The 21,548-nt window shown below is 50.3% G+C and overlaps 1 protein-coding gene across 2 annotated transcripts in view; it reads left to right on the top strand.

Annotated features, from left to right (window-relative positions):
• The window catches only part of FLI1 (Fli-1 proto-oncogene, ETS transcription factor), a 125,964-nt gene that overhangs the window by 57,042 nt on the left and 47,374 nt on the right, over positions 1–21,548 (top strand). For both annotated transcript variants that reach the window (XM_040255655.1, XM_040255656.1), the window contains exon 2: positions 12,729–12,940. In XM_040255655.1, the coding sequence (XP_040111589.1) occupies positions 12,729–12,940 (212 nt within the window). The remainder of the gene's footprint in view (positions 1–12,728; positions 12,941–21,548) is intronic.

The raw sequence follows: 21,548 nt of genomic DNA on the forward strand, positions 1-21,548 counted from the left end.
AGGGTGGGGGCATCTGAGCCAGCTCAGAGGACAGGCTCCGTGGGCACTGCCTCCAGTCACTGCCGTTCTCCTGTGCCTGCAGCAGCCTGGTAACCGTATGCCCTAGGACCACAGAACGACTGAACACCTGGGGTAGAGTGGCTCATGCAGGCGTGGAAGTTAGAAATCCTGCAGTCAGGATGGGATAGGCCTAAGGTCACTCAGCTGCAGACGTGAAAGTTAGAAATCCTGCACAGTCAGGATGGGATAGGCCTAAGGTCACCCAGCGCAGCTTCCTGGGCACGAGTCACTGAGAGGAAATAGACATGAAGACCCGAGCAATGGATCTGGGCTCTTCTTTGCCCAGTGCCCTGAGGGAAGTGAAGTCAAAAGGGGTCTTGTGCTAGGACCCGGGTCTCCATCAAGATGAAGTGGACTCTTCTTTCTCCCTGGTCTGGGCCAGCGAGGCTCACGTCCTCCTTGAGGCTGGTTTTGTTTTTGTCCTCCTGCCAGGACGCTCCTGGGGTGTAGCTGAAAGAATAGAGCAAAGGGCCCCTGTGTGCTTGTTTCCTCTTAGGCTTCCTGTGATTATGAGGGCACCCGTTGCCATGGAAACCATCACATGAGGACATCAGCGGATAATATCACAGCTTCTAGGAAAAGGACCTCATGTCCTTGTCGGGGGTGGCGGGTTGGGGGAGCGGTCAGTGGCTTCATGTTTAAACATGAACAAGAAACGGTCACTGGGTGTGGCTGGCTAAAAAAATGGACAAGCCTGGGTGCAAGGCTTAATGTCTCAAGGCCAAGAGTGAGTGGGAAGTCTGGCTGGTGGCAGAGGCACTGGCGGTGGGGAGGGAGGCTCTTGGTGTTTCTCATGCTCTGGGTTTCTTATCCATCAGAAAAATCTTTTGCACACCTACTAGGTGTACCGGGAACTATGCAAGCTGCTAGATGCAAGCAATGATTACGATGGATGTGGTCTTTCTCTTTGGGCTGCTTCTCTGGTCTTTGAGAGAAAGGACGAGAAAGTTCTCAGGACTCCTAGAATTGGCAAAACTCCTGAGGGTACACACTGCCTACATTTCCTCCTCTCCCTGAGTTTGCAAACAATGGCAGAAAGTGTCATCACCGCTGGTAGACTGAGAGTCTGCTTCCCCCTGGAGGAGCCCATCGTTTCAGGTCTGAGCTGCCTCTTCCCTTATCATCACAGACCAGACTGAGATCCTCTTGGTCCAGCTACCAGGCCAGAGCCATGAAGACCAAGCCCCAAGGGGATCATGTCCCTTCTCCCAGGCCGTTCCATCACCACCACGGTGGGGGAATTCAGACGCTTCGAGGAAATACTGCAGCCATCCCCGCCAGGCTGCTTCTTCCAAGCTTTCAGCTTTCTGTGGTCAGGGCACTACAGCCATTCATCATCGTCAAAGAGCATTAAACGTTCAGTGGAAGACAGTTAAAATTTTCCAGGAACCAAGAGGTTAGGTAATTTGCCCGAAGTTGCACAGCCAATAAAACCCCGCGTTGTCACAGCTGGCACACTGTGCCTTTTATTGAAACAGACTTTACAGCATCACGCTATGGAGTGAAGAGAGTGGCGAAGTGGTTTGCTTCCTTTACCCATTCACCCTTGACCTCTTCTGCAGCAAACCTGCTCAGGGGCCCTCTGGGGGACAAGGCTGCTCCCAGCCCATCCAGATCCTCAACTGTCCTCTTGTGCCACCACCTCCACAGAAAAGCACACTCCAGGGCAAGGAAAACATTCTGATACGTAACTACCCATGTGGTGCCATAGGGGCACCAGGGCACCAGCCTCCTGTCTTAGAGCTGAGTCTTGGAGGACCTGCTGTGCCAATCCTCGACCCTTTAGTTCATCCCCAGGGCAGAAGAGAGCAGGAAGAGGTCAGAGCAGTGGCCTTCAACCACCGATGTGGAAGCATCCAGTATTGTTAATGACAAGTGCAGCCACCGCTGTGCAGCCAGGCAGGATACAGTCGCAGTGCAAGTGATGAGCAGTGAAATCTACTGGGACCCTATGTCTGGTCCATTATCCAGGACGAATGCCTTCCTCACCAGCTTCTCCCGTGGCTTTTGATGGTTGCCAGTTCCCTTTTCAGCATCATCCCTTTGTACCTGGCAGGGCTTTATTTAACCCTTCCAGTCATCAAAACTGACAGGAGAACACAGGCTCGATTGCATAGGCTTGATTTCACGGGCTCCATCTAAGCTTTCCAACCAGGGTGAGCCCCCATATCCCACCCTCATGCTGCCCTGTCCCTTGGGCACGGTGAGATCCACCTCTGTGATCAGGTCACTCTTTATTGTTGGAGAGGGGCGTGGTCCCTGGACTGTCAAATTATACACAGCAGATCATGGCTGGCCTTTTTGCGCTCCCCATTGTCATTGAGAAAAAGCAGCTTGAAGTGTGGCCAGACCCACTGTAAAGACACAGAAAGGTCAACATACTGTAAAATGTTCCCTTCTTGGAGCTCAGACTAACCTTCAATCCGCCTTCCTGTTAGTTTCCACATTCAGCGCTTTTCTTCTTTGCAGCAGTAGACTTGTTCTCCGTAGGAGGAGATTTTCGCTTTGATCTTTAGAGATGCCCTTTAAATGTGGTTATGGTCAAAAAAGTGACTGTGAAAACTCAATGTCAACAGGCAAAGGTAGAGACCCACGGGAGACGTGGAGAAGCCTCTAATGGGAGACTATGATTAACAGGGGCCTCCGGCTCTGGATTCTGTTACGTGGCCTGCCTGTATGGAACGCCAAGCCCCTCCGCTCTGAACGCACTTAGGTTCATTCCCTTAATTTATTAAACTCCATTAAATAAAGTACTTTCATCTGCAAAGGATTCCAGTTCCATCTTCTAGGAACTTGGCTGACTGCCTTACGCCGGGCCGGTCATGGCAGAAGCTCCCCCCCTCTTCCCCAGTTAGTGAAGATTTAAGTGACAAGGTGGCTGGTGGAAGACTGGAGGTGGGGGTGGGGATGGGATTAGAAATTTCAATAGGCTACTTTAGAAATCAGCCTGGCACTCTGAGTTTCCAGGGCCATTTTGGCTATGCGACACAACCCCGGATGGGGCGAGACCGAGTTGCCAAACTGGGAACAGTTTGGGGGAAGAGGTTAAGCTTTGCAGTTGGGCTACAGATTGGAGAATCACTCGTTGAAGGATGTAAGGCAAGCACTGAGCCTCTGGACACTTGGGTTTCTTTTCAATAATGGGAGGATCCTAACATCTTCGGGCTTCCCAGGTGGTTCTAGAGGTCAAGAACCTGCCTGCCAAGGCAGGAGACACAAGAGACGTGGGTTTGATCCCTGGGTTGAGAAGATTCCCCTGAAAAAGGACGTGGCAACTCACTCCAGTGTGCTTGCCCAGGAAATTCCATGGACAGAGGAGCCTGGCGGGCTACAGCCCATGGGGTCACAAAGAATCGGACACAACTGAGCACACGCGCATACATATCACAGTTAATTTATTCAGCTGCCCTGGGTCTTAGATGCAGCATGCAACATTTTTCACTGTGGTGTGCGAACTTCTCTCTAGTTGTGGCACGTGGGCTTAGTTGCCTCGTGACATGTGAGATCTTAATTCTCCAACCAGGGATTGAACCCACATCCCCTGCATTGGAAGGTGGATTCTGAACCACTGGACCAACCAGGGAAGTTCCCTGCCATCTTCCACTTGTGGAGGTATCATAAAGTCCCCTTTGGGTTCTCAGGGAGGGGAATAGACATGTCCTCTTGGTGGGGAGTGGCCAAGATTGGAAATACTGCTGTGGCAGTTTTGGGGCAAAGACAGCCTTCCTGACCTGAGTGGGAGCACCTGCACTGCTCTGTGCTAAAGAGCTTTCAGATCAATTTGGGTGATTGATCGATGTCTTCACCTTTTTCCTGATCCATCATTGCCAATCATATGCCTCCTCTTCCCTTTTGCACCTGCCTTCCCTGTATTGGAAAAAAATGAGTCAGAATCAGGCATAGGGCTGGCTGTTAAAAAGGAGGGAGAAGCCGAAGGTTTGAGCGATCTCATAGGAGCCACCTCTCCTGACACTTCAGCTGTGACTGTGCTGAGCATTGTCCACCCCCAACCCCGGCCCCCACCCCGCTCTGCCCTGCCCCCACACACACTGCTGAAGAGCCTGCTGATTTCCCAAAACAGAGAAGCCGGAGGACTTTGCTCCCTGGAATCCTGTCTGCATTGTATATGCTCTCTGGCTGCCAGGAGAAGGGACTTTATGTCATTATGCAAAGAATGTAATAAAAAGCCACAACTCGTGGCTTCCTGTGGTGACCCAGGGATTAGCTTTCCCGAGGCCTGGTCTGGGAGTCTTGGACTCCTGGAGCAGAGGCAGCGAGTGGCAGGGAAGTCAGTCTGGTCGATTTTGACGTCTTTTCAAATTGCCTCTAGCACTGCTCATCGGCCACCGGAAGTTGTCCTTACAAGACTTGGGGTAGCACCGGGGAGAGGTGGGCAGCGAACCAGTGTAGGGTTGGTTGTTCTGGGGCCCTGTCTTTTGGGTCATTCCCTGTGCTAGAAATAAACACTCAGCCTCACTGTAAGAATCAGGGTCTCTTCCTTCTCTGGCTCCATCTGGCCCATCGCTGTGGCTCCTGTGTGTCTTTCCTGCACATGGACTATGGCAGACACTTCTTTCCTGCCCTCCTGCAGAGAATAGAGGACATCTCACATCACCCTCTTCAGCCTTTGCTGGTTGCTCCAGAGGCTTTTCCCTCTCTGTCTCCATCTCTGCTAAGCTGTCTGGGGACGCAGTTCTCGGTTCATCACTAATGTCAGCCAGGCTGTCATGTGGCCAGGCTCTGACCACATCCCCCCCATCGCTCAACTGATGTGAGCGTAGAAAATAGGCCTGGACTTAATCTAAGGAAAACAAATGGTGGGAGACACATCTGCTGGTTTAAAAAAAAAAAAGGAAAAGAGAAGAAACAAAATGTATACATGACAAATTCCGAAATAAGGGAAGTTTATTTATTTATGAATTCACAGTCATGCACACGGCATTCTTCTGATACTTACTGCAGGACTGATACAGGGACAGCGGGATGAGTGGCTGCTGCTACTGCCTCCTGTCTTCTGCAGGATGATTTCTGAGCCTCATCTGTGCCTCCTAGAGGCCTGAATTCACAAACTAGAGAGAGCAGACTGAGGCTGCAAGGAAACAGTCTGATGGTTTGCATGGAGGAGAAGCACAGAGTAAGAAGTAAGCTCTCTTCTCTAGAAGTCCGTGGAATCCACATTTCAAATCTGTTATCTCCAAACCTGCTTGTTTTGAACCCTAGGCAAACTTGGTTGTTTTTAAGTAGTCAACACATTTGAGAAGGAGGTACCTCTCTGGTTTTATCTGTCTCCCTTCTCCAAACCACATCTCCAACCCAGAGGTTCCCATGAATCTTTCAGCATTGTACTTCTTTTTGAATTTTTTAAAAAAATTTTATTTATATTCATTTGGCTGTACGGGGTCTTAGTTATGGCATGCGGGATCTTTTAGTTGTGGCACGCAAGATCTAGTTCCCTGACCAGTGATTGAACCTGGATCACCTGCATTGGGAGTGTGGAGTCTTAGCCATTAGACCACAAGGAAAGTCCCCCCCCAAAATTTTTTTTTTGTTTGCTATATCTTAAGAACTTTGGTAATGTGTGTGTGCTCGGTTGCATCTGACTCTTTTGCAACCCCTTAGACTGTAGCCCTCTGTCCATGGGATTTCCCAGGCAAGACTACTAGAGTGGGTCGCCATTTCCTTTTCCAGGGGATCTTCTTGACTCAGGATTTGAACTCACGTTTCCTGTATTGGCAGGTGGATTCTTTACTACTGAGCCACCTGGGAGAACTTTAGGCACTTGATTCAGGGAGTTCATTTATATTATCTCATTTTATACTTATTCTAAATCTTCTGGTTTAGGGACTGTTATTATCCCCATTCTACAGATGAGAAAATGACCTTTGTAAAGTATAAATGAATTGCACTAGGTGGTGTATCGTTGAGTAACTGATGGAACTTGGACTGGATCTCAAATCTGACTCTGAAGATCGGGCTCTAGGTCTGTTTCAACAAACATAAGAGTTACCCTCTAAGGGGTGATAGTCTAACCGGGAGGTGGATGGTCATGGTTCAATGCCCAGACAGCAGATCTGAATTAGAATCCCAGGTCACATTCAGTTGCTGTGTCACCTGAGCTCGTTAGTTCACTTCTCTGAGTATCTATTTCCTCATCAGAAAAAAACAGAGGTGATAACAGCACATCCCCTATAGCACTGCAGGGAGAATTAAATTAGATCGCTCAAGGAAAATGCACTTAATAAATAATATGATAATCATCTGCTACTTTGATCTCTCTTCTGTAGTGAGATGTATTAGAAGTGACGTGTATTTAAGGCAACCTTACCCAAATTGGGTAAAAAGGAGAATCTGCACCAAGACAAGTGCCCCCTGGCTGTACATGTCCGCAGGCTCCCAGAGCCAGCAGGGGATCCTGGGAAGGAAGGCCGACATGGTTTGGTCAGCATTTTTACAGCCAGTATTACCATCCTGTTAGCTTGGAACTCAAGTTGCCTCTCCAAGACGTTGCCCTTGCCTGAGTGCTCTAGGAAATGGGTCAAATAGGATACTGATTTTCTCGACTATTTCCCTATTTGGAGTCCAGGAGCCCTGTGCTTCCCTCTGGCTCTAGGACCTCCCTCTGGCTCTAGGATACAGTGGTGAGAGGCCAGAGCATCCTGATGAACAGGACTTTTGTTCCCAGCATGAATCAAAGAGAAGTCATGTTCTTCGTAGAATCCAGTTACTAAGCAGTTCAGGGCTGACTTCGCAGGGACAGTGATGGGGACCATGAAGACCTCAGACTGAGACCACACACGGGATTAGGGCCCTGCCTTCTGTCCTTCCCACTAAAGGCAGTTTCCCTGCAGGGTGCTCCATGGTGACCTAGACTCAACAGGTCTTTGAAGAATCACTTGTCTCCCTCTGCATGAAGGGATCAGTGTCATTTCCAGGGTCAAATGGAGAAGTGAAGGAACCCAGCCACTCTGAGAGTAGCGTGTGAACTTTCATGCTGATACTCTTTCTATATTCAGCCCATCCTCCCAGAGTTAAACATTTAGAAACCATCCCTCAGTATAAAAGACTTGAACACCAACTGTGGACTCATTCCTGTAAAGAGTTTTAAGTGCTAGTAAAGAGTTTCACATTGAAACTTTTATAAGCTTTACGTATTTAAGTAAAAGTAAACGGCTTCTGAGCTTCCCTGCTGGCTCAGTGGTAAAGAACTCTTGTGCCAGTGTAGGAGACAGAAGAGACGCAGGTTCAGTCCCTAGATTGGGAAGATCCCCTGGAGAAGGGAATGGCTACCCACTCCAGCATTCTTGCCTGGAGAATTCCATGGACAGAGGAGCCTGGCAGGGTACAGCCCATGGGCTCACAAAGAGTCAGACATGACTGAGACACTATACAACAAGCAACAACAAAAGCAAACAAAACAGCTTCTAAGACACGGAGAAAATAGCAACAGCCACACATAGGTAATAAGTTACAAGCATGTCATTGATCTGTCTGCCTTCTCAGCTGAGAAAAGCAGCCCCTTGGTGCCCGCACCCCATCAGATCACCCCCAGGGACTTCCAGACCCCCAGTGGGGACACGAAGCTGTAGCACAATACGATGGCAGCCCTCAGTCTACATTGTGCCCCTGAGGTGTCTTCCTGTTCTGTCTCCCCGAAATGCACCCACCACCCCCAAAGCAGTTTAGAGGAGACCTGCCATTGGCTACAGAGACTGTACTGCGGGTGTGGTCTCTGGACAGCCTCAACGTGCTCAGCCTTATTTTCTTTTAAGATTTTTTTTTCCCAGGTGGACCATTTTAAAGTCTCTGTTGAATTTATTACAATATTGCTTCTGTTGTTTATGTTTTGGTTTTTTGGCCCTAGGTATGAGGGATCTTAGCTGCTTGACCACAGATTGAACTCACGCCCTCTGCATTGGAAGGCAAAGTCTTAACCGCTGGACCACCAGGAAGCCCCTGCACTCAGCCTTGTGTGGCAAAGCGATGCTATTTCCTTTCAGATGCAAATCTCCCCACCGCTTATGTTCCACCTGAATCCCAAATCAGCTTGTCTGGGCCCTGGTCTCCCCACATGTATGATTTGCATTGATGGTCCTCATGTCCCCCACCCCGCTTGTGTTCGGTTTTCTGATTCAGTCCAGGCCAGGCAAGGAACCATTCTCCTGCATTTTCTCTCTCTCCCCAGCTTCTCCCAGTCACCAGTTCTTTTCTACACACTGTGATGAAATTTGTTTAAAAAAGCCATTTCACTATGAATGGTTGCAAACAGGGGTGTGTGTGTGTGTGTGTGTGTGTGTGTGTGTATGTGTGCACGCGCACACATGTACGTCTACCCAAGCAGTATTCTCACTAGGCCTTTAAAAGTTCAAGTGAGTCAGAAGGCATTATTATCAAGGAAGGTTTCATGGAGTAAAGGAGATTTCATTCACCTACAAAATGGGTAGAATTGGATGTGCGCCCGGCCAAGAGGGGAAAGCAAGGATGCTCTGAGCGCAAGGACTCACAAAGTCAGACACAGGAGGGCACTGAGGGCCCGTTTAGTGGAGCTGTGGGAACAGTGAGCCTAGGGCAGGAGCTGCGTGCGGAAGTTGTGAACCAGGACCACGGATGGTGGGCAGCTGCGATGACACCTCGTGCTGGGACGACAAGCAAACGAGAACAGACTCATGATGACTGATGTCCAGGGATGCTCTGGGAGGGTTCTGAGCTCTGGTTGTCTACAGCTCGCAAGGGAGCTGGATCTGGCAGGGGAATGAGCAGGGTGAGCTGGGTGAGGGGGCATATGCTGGCAGAGAAAAGAGGCAGAAAGAGAAAAGCAGAGGGAATTGCTGGCAGGACTGGACAGAGGACAGGAGAGGTGTCCCAGAGTAAACCAGGGTCCTCTCCTCCCATGGCGTGGCTCCTTGACTGGAGTTTTCTTTGACTGTGAACTAAGGGAAACTTCTATTGCAAAATGAGTTCAAACCAGTTTTGTACCATTTACCACACTGCACTTTGTTCTATAGAGTATTCTTTCTCATCTGCTTGAGAGGTCTCTCCATGGTCAGCTTCTGGAAACCCTGGCTTGGTCTTATCTGTCCTCCGTTGCAACCTCTTTGCTGTGAATCCTGGTTTTGCCATCTGCTTGGTCTGCTGACTTGACAACCCTGCTTCTCTGCTTCCTGACCTGCCTTCTGCAGGGATAGTGATGCTAGGTGTCTTTCGCCCTTTACCAGAGCAGCACTATCGCCGGTCCTGCCTCCCAGGCCTCCGTTATTCCTTCCTTTTCTCCCCTAACCCAGAGGAAAGGAGATGGAAGAAATGCTTTAACTGGAAGCTCCTAGTTTTGTGCATGATCAAGCATGCATGTGAGCCACTCTCCAAAGCCAAAGACAATGCCTGATTCCTTAGGTATAGTCTCTTTCTGTAGCAGAACTAATGAACGTTTACCACCTCTGTCACCGAAAGGGCATTTATAGTTTCTAGCTGGTAATGCGTATTGGCTCCTGGTATAGAAAGAACCCCAGGAAGTTCACGGGCTCATACTCAGCCCTCTGCAAGATAACAATGTCACACTTTTCAATTTGGAACTATATGTGCTTGGCTACCCGTACCCCTGGTTTGGGATGTGCAGTCAGGGCGGATCCCTAATTGAAAAAAACAATGGATAAAATAACCAACAGACAAATGGCTTCAAGAAGCACAGCTCTCCTCTGAACACAGAACCAGGTATCTTTGTCTGCCTTGGAGAGTGGCTCACATGCATTCTTGATCATGCACAAATCTAGTAGTTTCCAATTAAAGCATTCCTTCCGTCTCCTTTCCTCTGGGTTAGGGGAGAAGATGAAGAAATAATGGAAGCCAGGAGGCCTGGGAGGCAGGACCAGGGCTAGTGATGCTCTGGTAAGGGGCAAAAGACAACAAACATCATTATCCCTGCAGAGGGCAGGTCAGGAAGGAGAGAAGCAGGTTGTCAAGTCAGCAGACCAAGCAGATGGCAAAACCAGGGTTCACAGCAAAGAGGTTGCAACAGAAGACAGTGTGGCATAGGACAGCTGGTGGAAATTGAAGGAACCCAGCTGATTTCAGGTCTGAGTCAAGGGACCCCCCTGTCCTTTCCACACTGTGCCAGAAGCTCAGCTTTGAAACTGCCGTCTCTGGCCATGTCTATACCCTGCAAAGCCTCCTGTGCAGGAGCAGACTTCCTGGACTGTGTTCCAGTAATTCTTCCCTGATCCCAGCCGGAAACAGCCACAGAAGAGCCTTTCCTTTTGAAGTATGGCTGTCCTCCTGCTGGGGTTGAGAATGGGCCTGGGAGAAAGTTAGCTGGTAGAGTGGATTGTAATTTTATAGGTCTGGGGGCAAAGGTGTCATAGGGCTGCCACAGCAAAATGCCACTGACAGGGTTCAAGCAACAGAAATGTATTTTTTTTCTCACGGTTCTGGAAGCTGAAAGTCCCAAGCTGGGGTGCTGGCAGGTTATGAAGTCTCTCTCCTTGGCTTGCAGATGGCTGCCTTCTTGCTGTTTCTCCACTTGGTGGTCCTGCTGTGCCTACCATTCCTGGTGTCCCTCTGTGTGTCCAGATACTCTCTTCTTTTTTTTTTTTTTCATTTTCATAGAAAAAAATTTTATTAAAAAAAATTTTTTTCAAACTTTAAACTTTTTGTTTTGGGGTATGGCCGATTAATGATATTATTATAGTTTCAGGTGAACAGTGAAGGGACTCAGCCATACATATACATGTATCCATTCTCCCCCAAATTCCCCTCCCATCTAGGCTGCCATATAACACGGAGCAGAGTTCCATGTGCTATACAGTAGGTCTTTGTTCCTTATCCATTTTGAATTTAGCAGCGTGCATGTGACGCTCCCAAACTCCCTAACTCTCCCTTCCCCCTGGCAACAATAAGTGGGTTTTCTAAGTCTGCGAGTCTCTCTTCTGTTTTGTAAGCAAGTTCATTTGTATCATTTCTTTTTAGATTCCACATATACGGATGTCATATGATATTTTTCCATCTCTGTCTGATATTTCACTCAGTATTACACTCTCTAGGTCCATCCATGTTGCTGCAAATGGCATTATTGCCTTCTTTTTAATGGCTGAGGAATATTCCACTGTATATATGGAGCACATCTTATCTATTCCTCTGTCAGTGGACATTAGATTGTTTCCATGTCTTGCTATCGTAAACAGTGCTGCAGTGAACAGAGGTGCATGTATTCTTTTGGATCATGTTTTTCTCCAGACACATGCCCAGGAATAGGATTGCATCACGTTCACTTTCATGGTAGCGCTATTTTCAGTTTTGTAAGGAGCCTCCATACTGTTCTCCATAGTGACAGTACCAGTTTACGTTCCCAGCCATATTGAATTAGGACCCACCCAAAGGGCCTTGTTTCAACTCAGTCATCTCTTTAAACATCTTATCTCCAAACACAGGTTCTTAGGAACTGGGGTTAGGGTGTCAACATATGAATTTTAAGGGAATAATTCAGACCTTACCAGGTCTGAGAGAGACCTGCTGGCCTAAGAGAACCTTTACTTGAAACTGATAACCATCAAAGGTAACTTTATTGGGTGTCACTATGTGCCAGCGACTGTTGTGGGCATTTCTCCCATAATATTACATCTCATCTCCAAGATTACAGATTGCATAATTACAGATGGTATCGATTATAATTAATCCTAGATTATAGATTGTGACCTCCTTTTCTGAAGTGCGATCAACTTAATTTGGTGGAACTGTGTGACCTAGTGACTGCCACACCCCAGACCATGACCTGGTCCCTGTGATCTGCTGTGACCAGGATGGAGGGGAGAGTTTCATTACCCTGCTCTGCTTGCTAGATATCTGGAAAGTGTGATGCTGCCTTTCTCCATCTGTCATCTCCCCTGTCCCAGCAGCTGATGGGACAGCACATGTGGGAAGTCCAGCCTTGACCCCCCGACCCCCACCCCACATCCACAGAGCTGAGACTCCACCCTCTTTCTTGGGTGGGCAGAATCATCCCACTTAAGACTGGAAACTGTCATCTCAAGGAGTCAGGCAGGAAGGGATGATGGAGCACTCTGTGCCAGGGAAGCAGGCAGTCCCCTACCCGGACCTCTGATATGTAAGAAGCTCAGCACATCCTGAAGCATGTCTAAGCAAACAAGCTAGACACCTGTACCAAGGTCTTCTCATTTAATCACCCATCACCTCTGAGAAAGCTATTCTTATGCCTGTTTACAGAGAAGGAAACCGAAATGAGAGTGGCCCCACCCTTCCCCTGTGTGACCTTGAGCCACATACTTAACCCCTCCGGGTGGGTCTCACTGGCCTCACCTGTAAGAGCAATGCTCCCTCTCATGTGCCCTGTAGCTTGGTGGCTTCCTGACCAGTAAGGGGCATTTCCGTCCCTCTGTTTCAAGCACCACCCCAACATCACATGTGTGTACTTAACCATTCTTCTTGGCCTCAGCCTCCCCATCCTCCTTTCTGGGGGTCCCAGCCTACAGAACCAACAGAGGAACATACTCCTGGGGGTCCCCATTCCATGGCCCAGACTCCCTCCTCACCCAGGGTCATCTGCAAAGAACATGTCAAGCTTGCATAATTGTGGGCCAGCCCGCCGGTTCCCAGGGAGGGTGGTGAAGAGTGACACTGGCTAAAGAGTGACCTGGGGCTCTGTGTCCTTCTCTGCCCTCCAGGAGGCTCTGTCGGTGGTGAGTGACGACCAGTCTCTCTTCGACTCCGCGTACGGAGCGGCGGCCCACCTCCCCAAGGCCGACATGACCGCCTCCGGGAGCCCCGACTACGGCCAGCCCCACAAGATCAACCCCCTTCCCCCGCAACAGGAGTGGATGAACCAGCCGGTGAGGGTCAACGTCAAGCGCGAGTACGACCACATGAACGGGTCCAGGTAAGCCTGCTGGACCCATGCTGCCGGGATGGGGCTGGCGGAGGCTGGAGGCCTGGGGCTGAGTCAGAGATCTGGCGGGAAGTATGTCTGTGGCAGACGGAGCTCTGGTGCTGGGCCGGGCAACTGAGCCAGGCTTTAGTGAGCTGGGGTGAGAGGGCTCCTTGGGGTGGGGTGGCACAGAGCCAGGAAGCCCTCTGGTTCTCTGGGCCCCAAAGCAGCCCTCAAGCCCAGGCCACTAACAGACACTTTTGTAACACCTGCTCTATGTCAGGCCCAGGCACCGCCCCTCTTGGGGATAATTCAGTAATAAGATACTCTTGTTTCTTGTTGAAGATACTTGACCTCTCTGGGTGGGTCTCATCAAAGCAAAGATGAGCAAACCATCCTTTGATTTAAAATCTAGGACGATGACAAAGATGAAGAAATCTGAGGGCTCCCTGTGGGAGGGAGGGCACACTTGGAAAGTGGGTTGGGACTTGGTGCTGCCCAGGGCTGATAAGACTTTGATCATAGAGATGTACAGGAGAGGACCACAGAGAAGGAGAGCACACCTGGGGGCCGGGCGGCCCAGGCTGGAGTCCTGGCTCTGCCTGTGGACCAGTCACTGCTCCCTCTGAGGACCAGCTGCCTCCTTTCTGCATGGCTGGAGCATCAGTTTCCCATAGGCTTGTTACGAGGGTCGACCCTGATATTCTAGAAGTGTCCCAGGGCAGGGCCCAGGAAGTGACCCATCCCAGGACTCAGAAAGTGCTGGCTATCCTGAGGGTGACTGTCACGAGTGAAGTTTGAAAGCTGAGAAAACGTTAGTCTAGTTCATGAAACATCAGGCGAGCACAGGGAAATAAAAACAGAGACCAAGGGAGCCCTGATTGGCTGGCTAAGAAAACAGGAAATTTATTCCACGTGCAGATGCCGATTTGACATGACATTTGAACATCATCAGACCTGTAACTGAACACTTGAAAGCTGGGCAACATGGTATACAGAGAGTGGGGAGGGGAGAGTCAGAAAGATAAGAAGTTAGTGAAATATTCCAGGTAGAAAATTACAAAATTCTGAACTAGAGTCATGGCACTGATTGTGGAAATGAAAAAGGGAAGACACATGAGGGACATATCAGAGGGGATAATTAACAGGACTCAGTTTGATAAATACTGCACTGGGGGCGGCGGTGGGGGTGGGCCGCGGGGAAGGGGGTTTGTGCGAGGAAAGAATCAAAGATTAGCAAAGGTTGGGTGTTTTCCAAGAAGGATGGTGCCAGTGGCACCCACAGGAGTGGGAGGAGGAAAAGCTTTGAGAAAGGATGTCAGCACCCCTGTGAGATGCATCAGGAGCCATCAGTAAGTAGGACATCAGATAAAAACATCTATGAGTTACTGGAAACAGATTGGATACTACTGGGGGATGCAGTTGGAATTTAGACTTGGGCATCATCACTAAAGATGCTGTGCTGGCAAATGAGGTCAAGGAGCAGACAAGACTGGAGAAAGCGGGAGAAGGGGGTGCTCGTGTGGCGGGCACCCCCCAGAAGGTCCTGGTCTCAGACCTGCTTGTGAATACACCTGGCCCCACCACACTCCAACCCCACTAACCAACACCAGCCCCTGGGATCCCAGCCACCTTGCCGGCATAGAGGATTTCAGGGAGGCTTAGGGGTTCTGAGCCAGGAGCCCGTCTGGTGAGTCCCTCTACAGAGATAATGAGGGTACTGACTCACTCTCTGTGGAGGGAAGTCAGAGTTTGTCAGTCTTTCCACATCACCATTTGCTCTCCATCTGCCTCCCATGAGGTCCATATTGTATTTACATCCTGACCTAGAGATGCCTGGTGAGCTGCAGTCCATGTGCTCGCAAAGAGTTGGGCACAACTTAGCGACTGAACGACTAGAAAGACACATTGAGCTTTGAGGGGGTAAATGACTTGCCTAAGGATTCAAAGGTGCAGTGAATCCTTTTCAAAGGTGCAGAGCTGGCCCTGCACCCCAGCTCTCTGATCCTGGCCCCGTGGCCACTCTTTCCATCCCCTCCGCACCCACCTGCACCCACCCCACACATGGACAGCATTCAGCAAGGCCTCCCACACGGGCCTGACCATGGCACTCCCAGTGCTTGCTGACAGTCCAGACTCACCCTTGGACAAGCTGGAGTCTGAGTCCAGCCCTTGCTCACCTCCACTGCCCACCCATCAAAGCCAGCAACACCTCTCCTTCTAGGCCATCTGGGAGCCTCCTCCTTCTTCCCCTTCCTCCTCTTGCCTTTCTGACGTCTCCTCATCAGACAGCAGCCTGAGTCTTCTTTTCAAAACATTTGCCTTTCTTGCTCAAAATCCTTTAATGGCTTATGCTGCAGGGAAGCCTCAAGTACTGCCATATATGAATCCTGGGCAGAGGAGGTCCCCCCAGAGAAATCAGTTTTCAGAACCCCCTCACCAGCTCCACCGAGGCTCCTCCCATCACACCAGACGCCAGCTGGAGGGGAGCTGCGTGAAGACCCTGGAGACCAGACATGGCATCGACCTGGCTCTGGTTTCACAAAGCAGCCCCTGCTTTTGATCTGCCGGTCTTGACCAGGGCCAGGAGCTGGTGACAGCATAGATTCAGAAACTGATGTCTCCTCGCCCCTCCTGGGAAACCAAGACGATGCAGTGGACTCTTGAGAATCAGGCAGGCTAGGTCTAGACATCACCAGCACCTCATAAACATCTCCTAAGTGCTCTCATGGAAGCTGGAGTGGGCAGCAGGAAGCCAGGGTTTTCAGAAAAAAATGTCTTTGCTTAGGATGGAACCCGGTCGGATCACATTCTTGGATCACGCAACAAAGAACCAGCGTGATGAAGCAGATGCCGCCCTATTTAAATCTCTCACCTGCCACGCTGTGCTTCTGTCCTTTCAGTACCACTGATGATGTGCTTTTAATGCAGAAGATAATTCCTAACTTCAGATGAAAAAAAACAGAGTATAAAACTTAGGATTTCTTGGCTCATACACTGAATCTATGCTGTCCAAGGCAGTAGCCACCGGTCACAGATGCTGCTTTGGAGCACTTGAAATATGCTATCCAAAATGAGCCTGTGCTTGATGTGTATGTTCATACACTGGCTTTAGGAGACTTAGTGTAGGAAAAAAGTGAAATACATAATTAACTATTTTTTTTATATTGATGATGTTGAAATGATCATCTTCAGCCTGTATTGAATTAATATATTTTAATATATTATTAAAATTAATTTTACCTTTTTTATTTTAAAAATGTGGCTACTAGAAAATGTTACATATGTGGCCCCTTCGACTGGACAGGGCTGGGCTAGAATATTTTGGACCGATTCAGGGCTTCCCTGGTGGCTCAAACTGTAAAGAAGCTGCCTGAAATGCAGGAGACCCTGGTTCGATCCTTGGATCAGGAAGATCCCCTGGAGGAGGGCATGGCAACCCACTCCAGTATTCTTGCCTGGAGAATTCCATGGACTGAGGAGCCTGGCGGGCTATAGTCCATGGGGTCGCAAAGAGTCGAATACAACTGAGCCACTAACACATTTGTGACACTTTGTTATAGCTGCCTAACAGATCAACAAAGTACCCAAAGATGTATTTCTCTCTTCTCTTCATGATTCACGGTGAATTCTCCCCCATGTTCTTCGATAACTTGGAATTCTGAGTTACTTGATGCTTATCAGAGACCCTACAGATATTTATGTCTCTAGAGGAGGTATTCTGTGTGCCTAAAGCTACAAGGTCCTTCTTGCTTCTGATGCTGCCAGTAAGTCATCCAGGCTGGTGGAGAGACCGAGATCTGAGGAGCTCACAGAAATTCGATCTTGCCCACATTGGGGAAGGTTTGCCCCCTTTCTCCCTACCTTCCGCTTGTGGTTGAATCTGTTACCATGAATTGTTCTTCAAACGGTGTGACCTATAGGCTCTGTGCTGGATGTAGACTTTAGCAAGATGATCTAAGCTGTGGTCTGCAACAAACTCTCAGCTGCATCCTTTCTCAACCACGAGTTTGGGGGAAAACATCCCATGAAGGAAAAAAATATATATATCAAGTTACGGAGGGGAATGGCAAAGATTTGCTTGCCAGAGTTGCTGGACCAGAGTTCCCTGTGAGTCTGCCCTGACGCTACCTAGCCTGGCCAGCAGGATCCAGTGTCCTTATTAGATACCTACAGACTTAACATCCACACACAGGAGGATGAGCCTCACACACCCTGTCACTTCTGCCTCTGACTACACAGTCCCGTGCTAAAGTGCCTCCTAACGCTCTGCACCTTGCAATGAGAAGCCTGTCAGGCAGAAAGCTGAGTGGGAGGGGTACTCAGGGTTCTGGAGAAGCTGTGAGCGTCTACTAAGTATAGGTTAGTGTGAGAGCTTTACTATGGGTGATTTCTTTTCTTGAAGTTTGCTTTTGCATCTCCTTTTCAAAAGCAAAAAGGTCACATACACACATCTCTGCATGGCTCCTACAGAAATCCTAAAGACAACACAGATTGGCACAATTTCCGCAGTATGCATGGGATATAGAAGGCGCACCAGATATTGCTAATGCTCCAACAGCCCTGGGGACCTCCTTTTAGCTGTGTGGACATTGGATATTCATCGACTGTAAGCCTGGGCTGCAGATCTGTGGGACTAGATCCCATACTCTTGAGTAAAGTTGCTCTCGGTTGAACCGGAAGGTAGAGAAGATGTTTACATATTTGAATGGGATTATCTTCAGGTAATTGGGCTACCCTGGTGGCTCAGTGGTAAAGAGTCCGCCTGCCAATGCAGAAGGCACAGGAGGCGCACGATTCCCTGGGTGAGGAAGATCCCCTGGGAGAGGAAATGGGAGCCCACTCTAGTTTTCTTGCCTGGAGAATCCCATGGACAGAAGAACCTGGCAGACTATGGTCTATGGGGTCACAAAGAGTCAGACATGACTTAGCAACTGAGCAACAACAATCTTCAGGCAAGGTCTTTGAAATCTCCTGTTATCCAAATGCTCAAGATTTCTCATTGTGTTTTAAATCGCTTGACAATCTGCGAGGCACTTTTGGAAACCAGCAGCCGTCTTTTTAAAGCAATGATCCCTGAACACAGAAATAAAACCAGAGGAGCAAAGACCTTATGTCCTTTGGTGAAAATAAAGGACAAGGCTGCAGGGCCCACATGGCCTTTGCTGTGGCTTCCCACATGTGGCTTTCTGAGACATGGTTGAGCAGGACATGCTCTGAGTTACACTTTCAGAGCCACCACCTCCTCCCCGCTCCATTGTGGCAGCCGCTGGCCCTCCTGTCACCTGTCCCAGTGCTGTCAGCTGCCTGCAGACCCCAGCCCCATGCTAGCTATAAGTGCAGGTCTCAATACAAGTCAGCAGCAGAGTGGGTGGGCTGAATGGCAAAGCCTCCCCCCTCCATGCATGCCCCCCTTGCTTTCATCGGTCCTCTCCACAGGCGCCAGCTGCCTCCTTTAAGAGCAGCCTTTATGCTGTACTTCACCTGTATTCCTGGCTCCTTCCAGTAGCTGGCTGGGCTCTTGGGAAGCCTGTGCTGTCTGCCCAGGCGCAGAGTCCCGCAACCCCAGAGTGGAGGAGGGGCACGGCAGGTGGATGGGGAAGGCATGGCTTTCCTTCCTTCCCTCCTAGGAGTCAGAGGCGGGCCAGCCTGCACGTGGCAGAGGTCCAGGGTGAGGGTCAGGATGTCTCCCTTAGGGTGCCCCTTTGCAGAGTCTGGGATCAAAGACAGAGCCTTGTTCCAGAGGACAAGCACCCAGGCAGGTGGGCAGCGGGCAAGCAGATCACCTTGCCCTGCCCGGGAGCAGGAGAGAGAGGAGGGCACAGAATCGTGGGAGCTTCTCTGGGCCCGAAACGAAGAGGCCCCACCACTGGACGACCCCAGCGGCGCCCCCAGCTGGAAGGCCCAGGCTTGACGCTGTTCAGACGTCCTCCCTAGGGGCCCCCACCCGCCACCCAGCAGGCGCCTTTCTCACCACGGTGCTCAGACTCCTTACCGAGAGAGGTACCAGGCAGCTTTTACTAAACAATTCCCTTATTCAAATTTTTATTTTTCTCTCCTCCTGGTACCAGTGACTGGCCCTGCCCTGGGGCGCTGATGGCATAAGGAGCCATTTCACTGAGATGCTTTCTGAGGTCCAACTTCTCACCTCTGAGTGGCCAGAGTTCTCTTTGGGGCTAAGAAATCCCCAGAGGCCCAGCTAATGGTGGAAAAGAATGTTCACAACTCATCTATTTCTCCGATGTTCCCAAAGAGAGATGCAGCCCACGGAGGGCAAGTCCCCTTCCGCCACGCCCGACCACCGCCCACCCCACGCCCCCACCCCCTACCCCAGACGCCGCCCCTTCACAGAAAAGTGCTCTCCGTCTGCCCAGCCGGGGGAAGCGTGTGCTCTGGCAGCCCCACCCTCGGCACGGCCTCTCCCAGCCAGTGAAAACGTTGCTGTCTTGGTTAAAGGCCAACTTAATCCTCCAAACTTAGGCTGCACTTGGGTTGTTTCACAATGGACAAGTATGCTGGGGAAGGCTGCCAGGCCGTGGTGGCGGTGGTGTGTGTGTGTGCGGGTGCGGGCCTGTGCATGCGTGCATGTGTGTGCACGCCTGCACGCATAGCGTATTTGCCCGTGTGCGTGTGCCTGCACCGGTGGCGTCGGCGCCTGTGTGCGCAGGCGCCCACTTGCGGTTTGCTTGGACTAGGGTAAGGGGCACCCGGCCAGCTCCACCGGAGCTCAGCTCAGACGCGGGACCGGGGTCTTTCCGGGACTGCTTCATCGCAGGCCAAGTCTTGCTCCAGCAGAAGCCAAAGGGCCAAACCCTGGTGCAAAGCCCCGAAGTGCTACTGCCGCCCCTCAGACTGCCATGGGGACATTAAACCTTCAACAATCTGGGGCTCCGACGGCTGGTTCTTGGTTCTCTGCCTGGAAAAACAGTAGGCGAATAGTAAAACCTTAAATTCTAACATGTGTAAGTTATACATCTTATTTTCATTTTCAGCCCATGTTCCCCTCTGTAAGACATCAGGAAAAAATTACCGTCTGACTTCTAATATCTCAGTGGAGCATTTATCTCCCAGCTATGATAAGTGATCTTCAATATTTTTTTCCTTTCAGATTAAGAAACAAATTCATTTAATTTTCTTTACTGAATGTGCTCTGGCCTCCCCCCTCCCCTGCCGTGTCCCTACCCTCCTTCCCCTCTCCTCTCAGGCTCAGGGACCATTGCTTGCCTCCCCTCCACGTTGCTGCCTTTTCAGGATGGGCGGGTCCATCTGGCACAACCCTGCTCCTCGCCTGCTCCTTTAGGCTTCAGCATGGTCTGTTTCTGCCCACAGCAGAGAGAGGGAGGGCAGCGGCCAGACCTCTGGAAAGCCGTTCGAGGTTCTGCAGCCCAGAATTGGCCGGCTGTAATCTGAACCTTATCTGAACTCCTAGGTCTGAGGGCCTGGTTTGGAGCTCTTGTGAAGACTGGCTGTCTCCCAGGTTGCCAGAACTGATGCTTCCTGCTCTAGACAACCGGGAGGGTGGGGTGGGAAAGCTGCAGCCTCTCCTCGGGCTCTAGTCATCTCCTTCGGCCCTGGCACTGGGGGAGTGGCTGAGCGGAAGTGGCAGGGCAGGATAGCACTGCCCTAGGCACACCAGGAGTCTGTGACCCCGAGCTCTGGGTAGGTGGTGTGTTTTCCCAGCCTGCTGAGGCACCAGGTGGCCACAAGGGAGATGTCGGCTCTGTCTCCAGACAGATAGATGCTCCTTGCTGAACTGAAGCCCTATGCTCCCATGTTGCAAAATAGCAGGGGCTAACCATGTACTTCTCTGGTTTTCTTAACCATAGGAAAGAGGTGTTAAGCTTTGTCATGTCTGACCTGGAGGGTAATGGGGAGATTCAAATAGAACTCTCTATGAAAAGCACGTTGAAATGATACGTATGCAATAGTAATGAGTGATTCAGGACTCAGTGACTGTTCAGCCCCTCTGGAAGGCACTACAGAGGATTGCTGTTGTTTAGTTGATAAAATGTGTCTGACTGTGCAACCCCATAGACTGTAGCCTGCCAGGCTCCTCTGTCCATGGAATTCTCCAGGCAAGAATACTGGAGAGGGTTGTCATTTCCTTCTTCAGGGGATCTTCCCAACCTAGAGATCGAACCTGAGTCTCCTGCACTGGCAGGAAGATTCTTTATTGCTGAGCCACCAGGGAAGCCCACTATTATGGGATACTTGAGGTTAAAAAAAAAGAAAAAGAAAGCCATGGCATGAATCCAGCCAGGGGAAGGGGACCTGCCAGGCTAACCATCCCACAGTGTGACAAGTCCTAGAGCTACAGCCGAAACAGGGTGCAGTGGGAGTGGGGAGAGGCCTGTCTGGGAGCCAGGTCCCGTGCTTGTGCCTAGGGAGGGTAGGTCGCCTGGCAACAAGGCTAAAAGTGTCAACTGCAGGCAGAGCCGAACTCAGAGGTCCAGACTCCAGTCTGAGGGCAGTGAGGCTGCCAGAAAGTGTTTAAGTACCGCAATTATAGGATTGGGCTGGGATTTGGAGAAAACTAGTGGCCGTGTGGATAGAAATAAGGCAGCGTCAGCAGCACCCCCGTCGCCCTCGCTCCACCCGGCAGGGCTGGGCAGGGGCCCCA

This window comes from Oryx dammah, unplaced genomic scaffold, assembly GCF_014754425.2.
Source record: "Oryx dammah isolate SB20612 unplaced genomic scaffold, SCBI_Odam_1.1 HiC_scaffold_15, whole genome shotgun sequence".
Lineage (NCBI taxonomy): Eukaryota > Metazoa > Chordata > Mammalia > Artiodactyla > Bovidae > Oryx > Oryx dammah.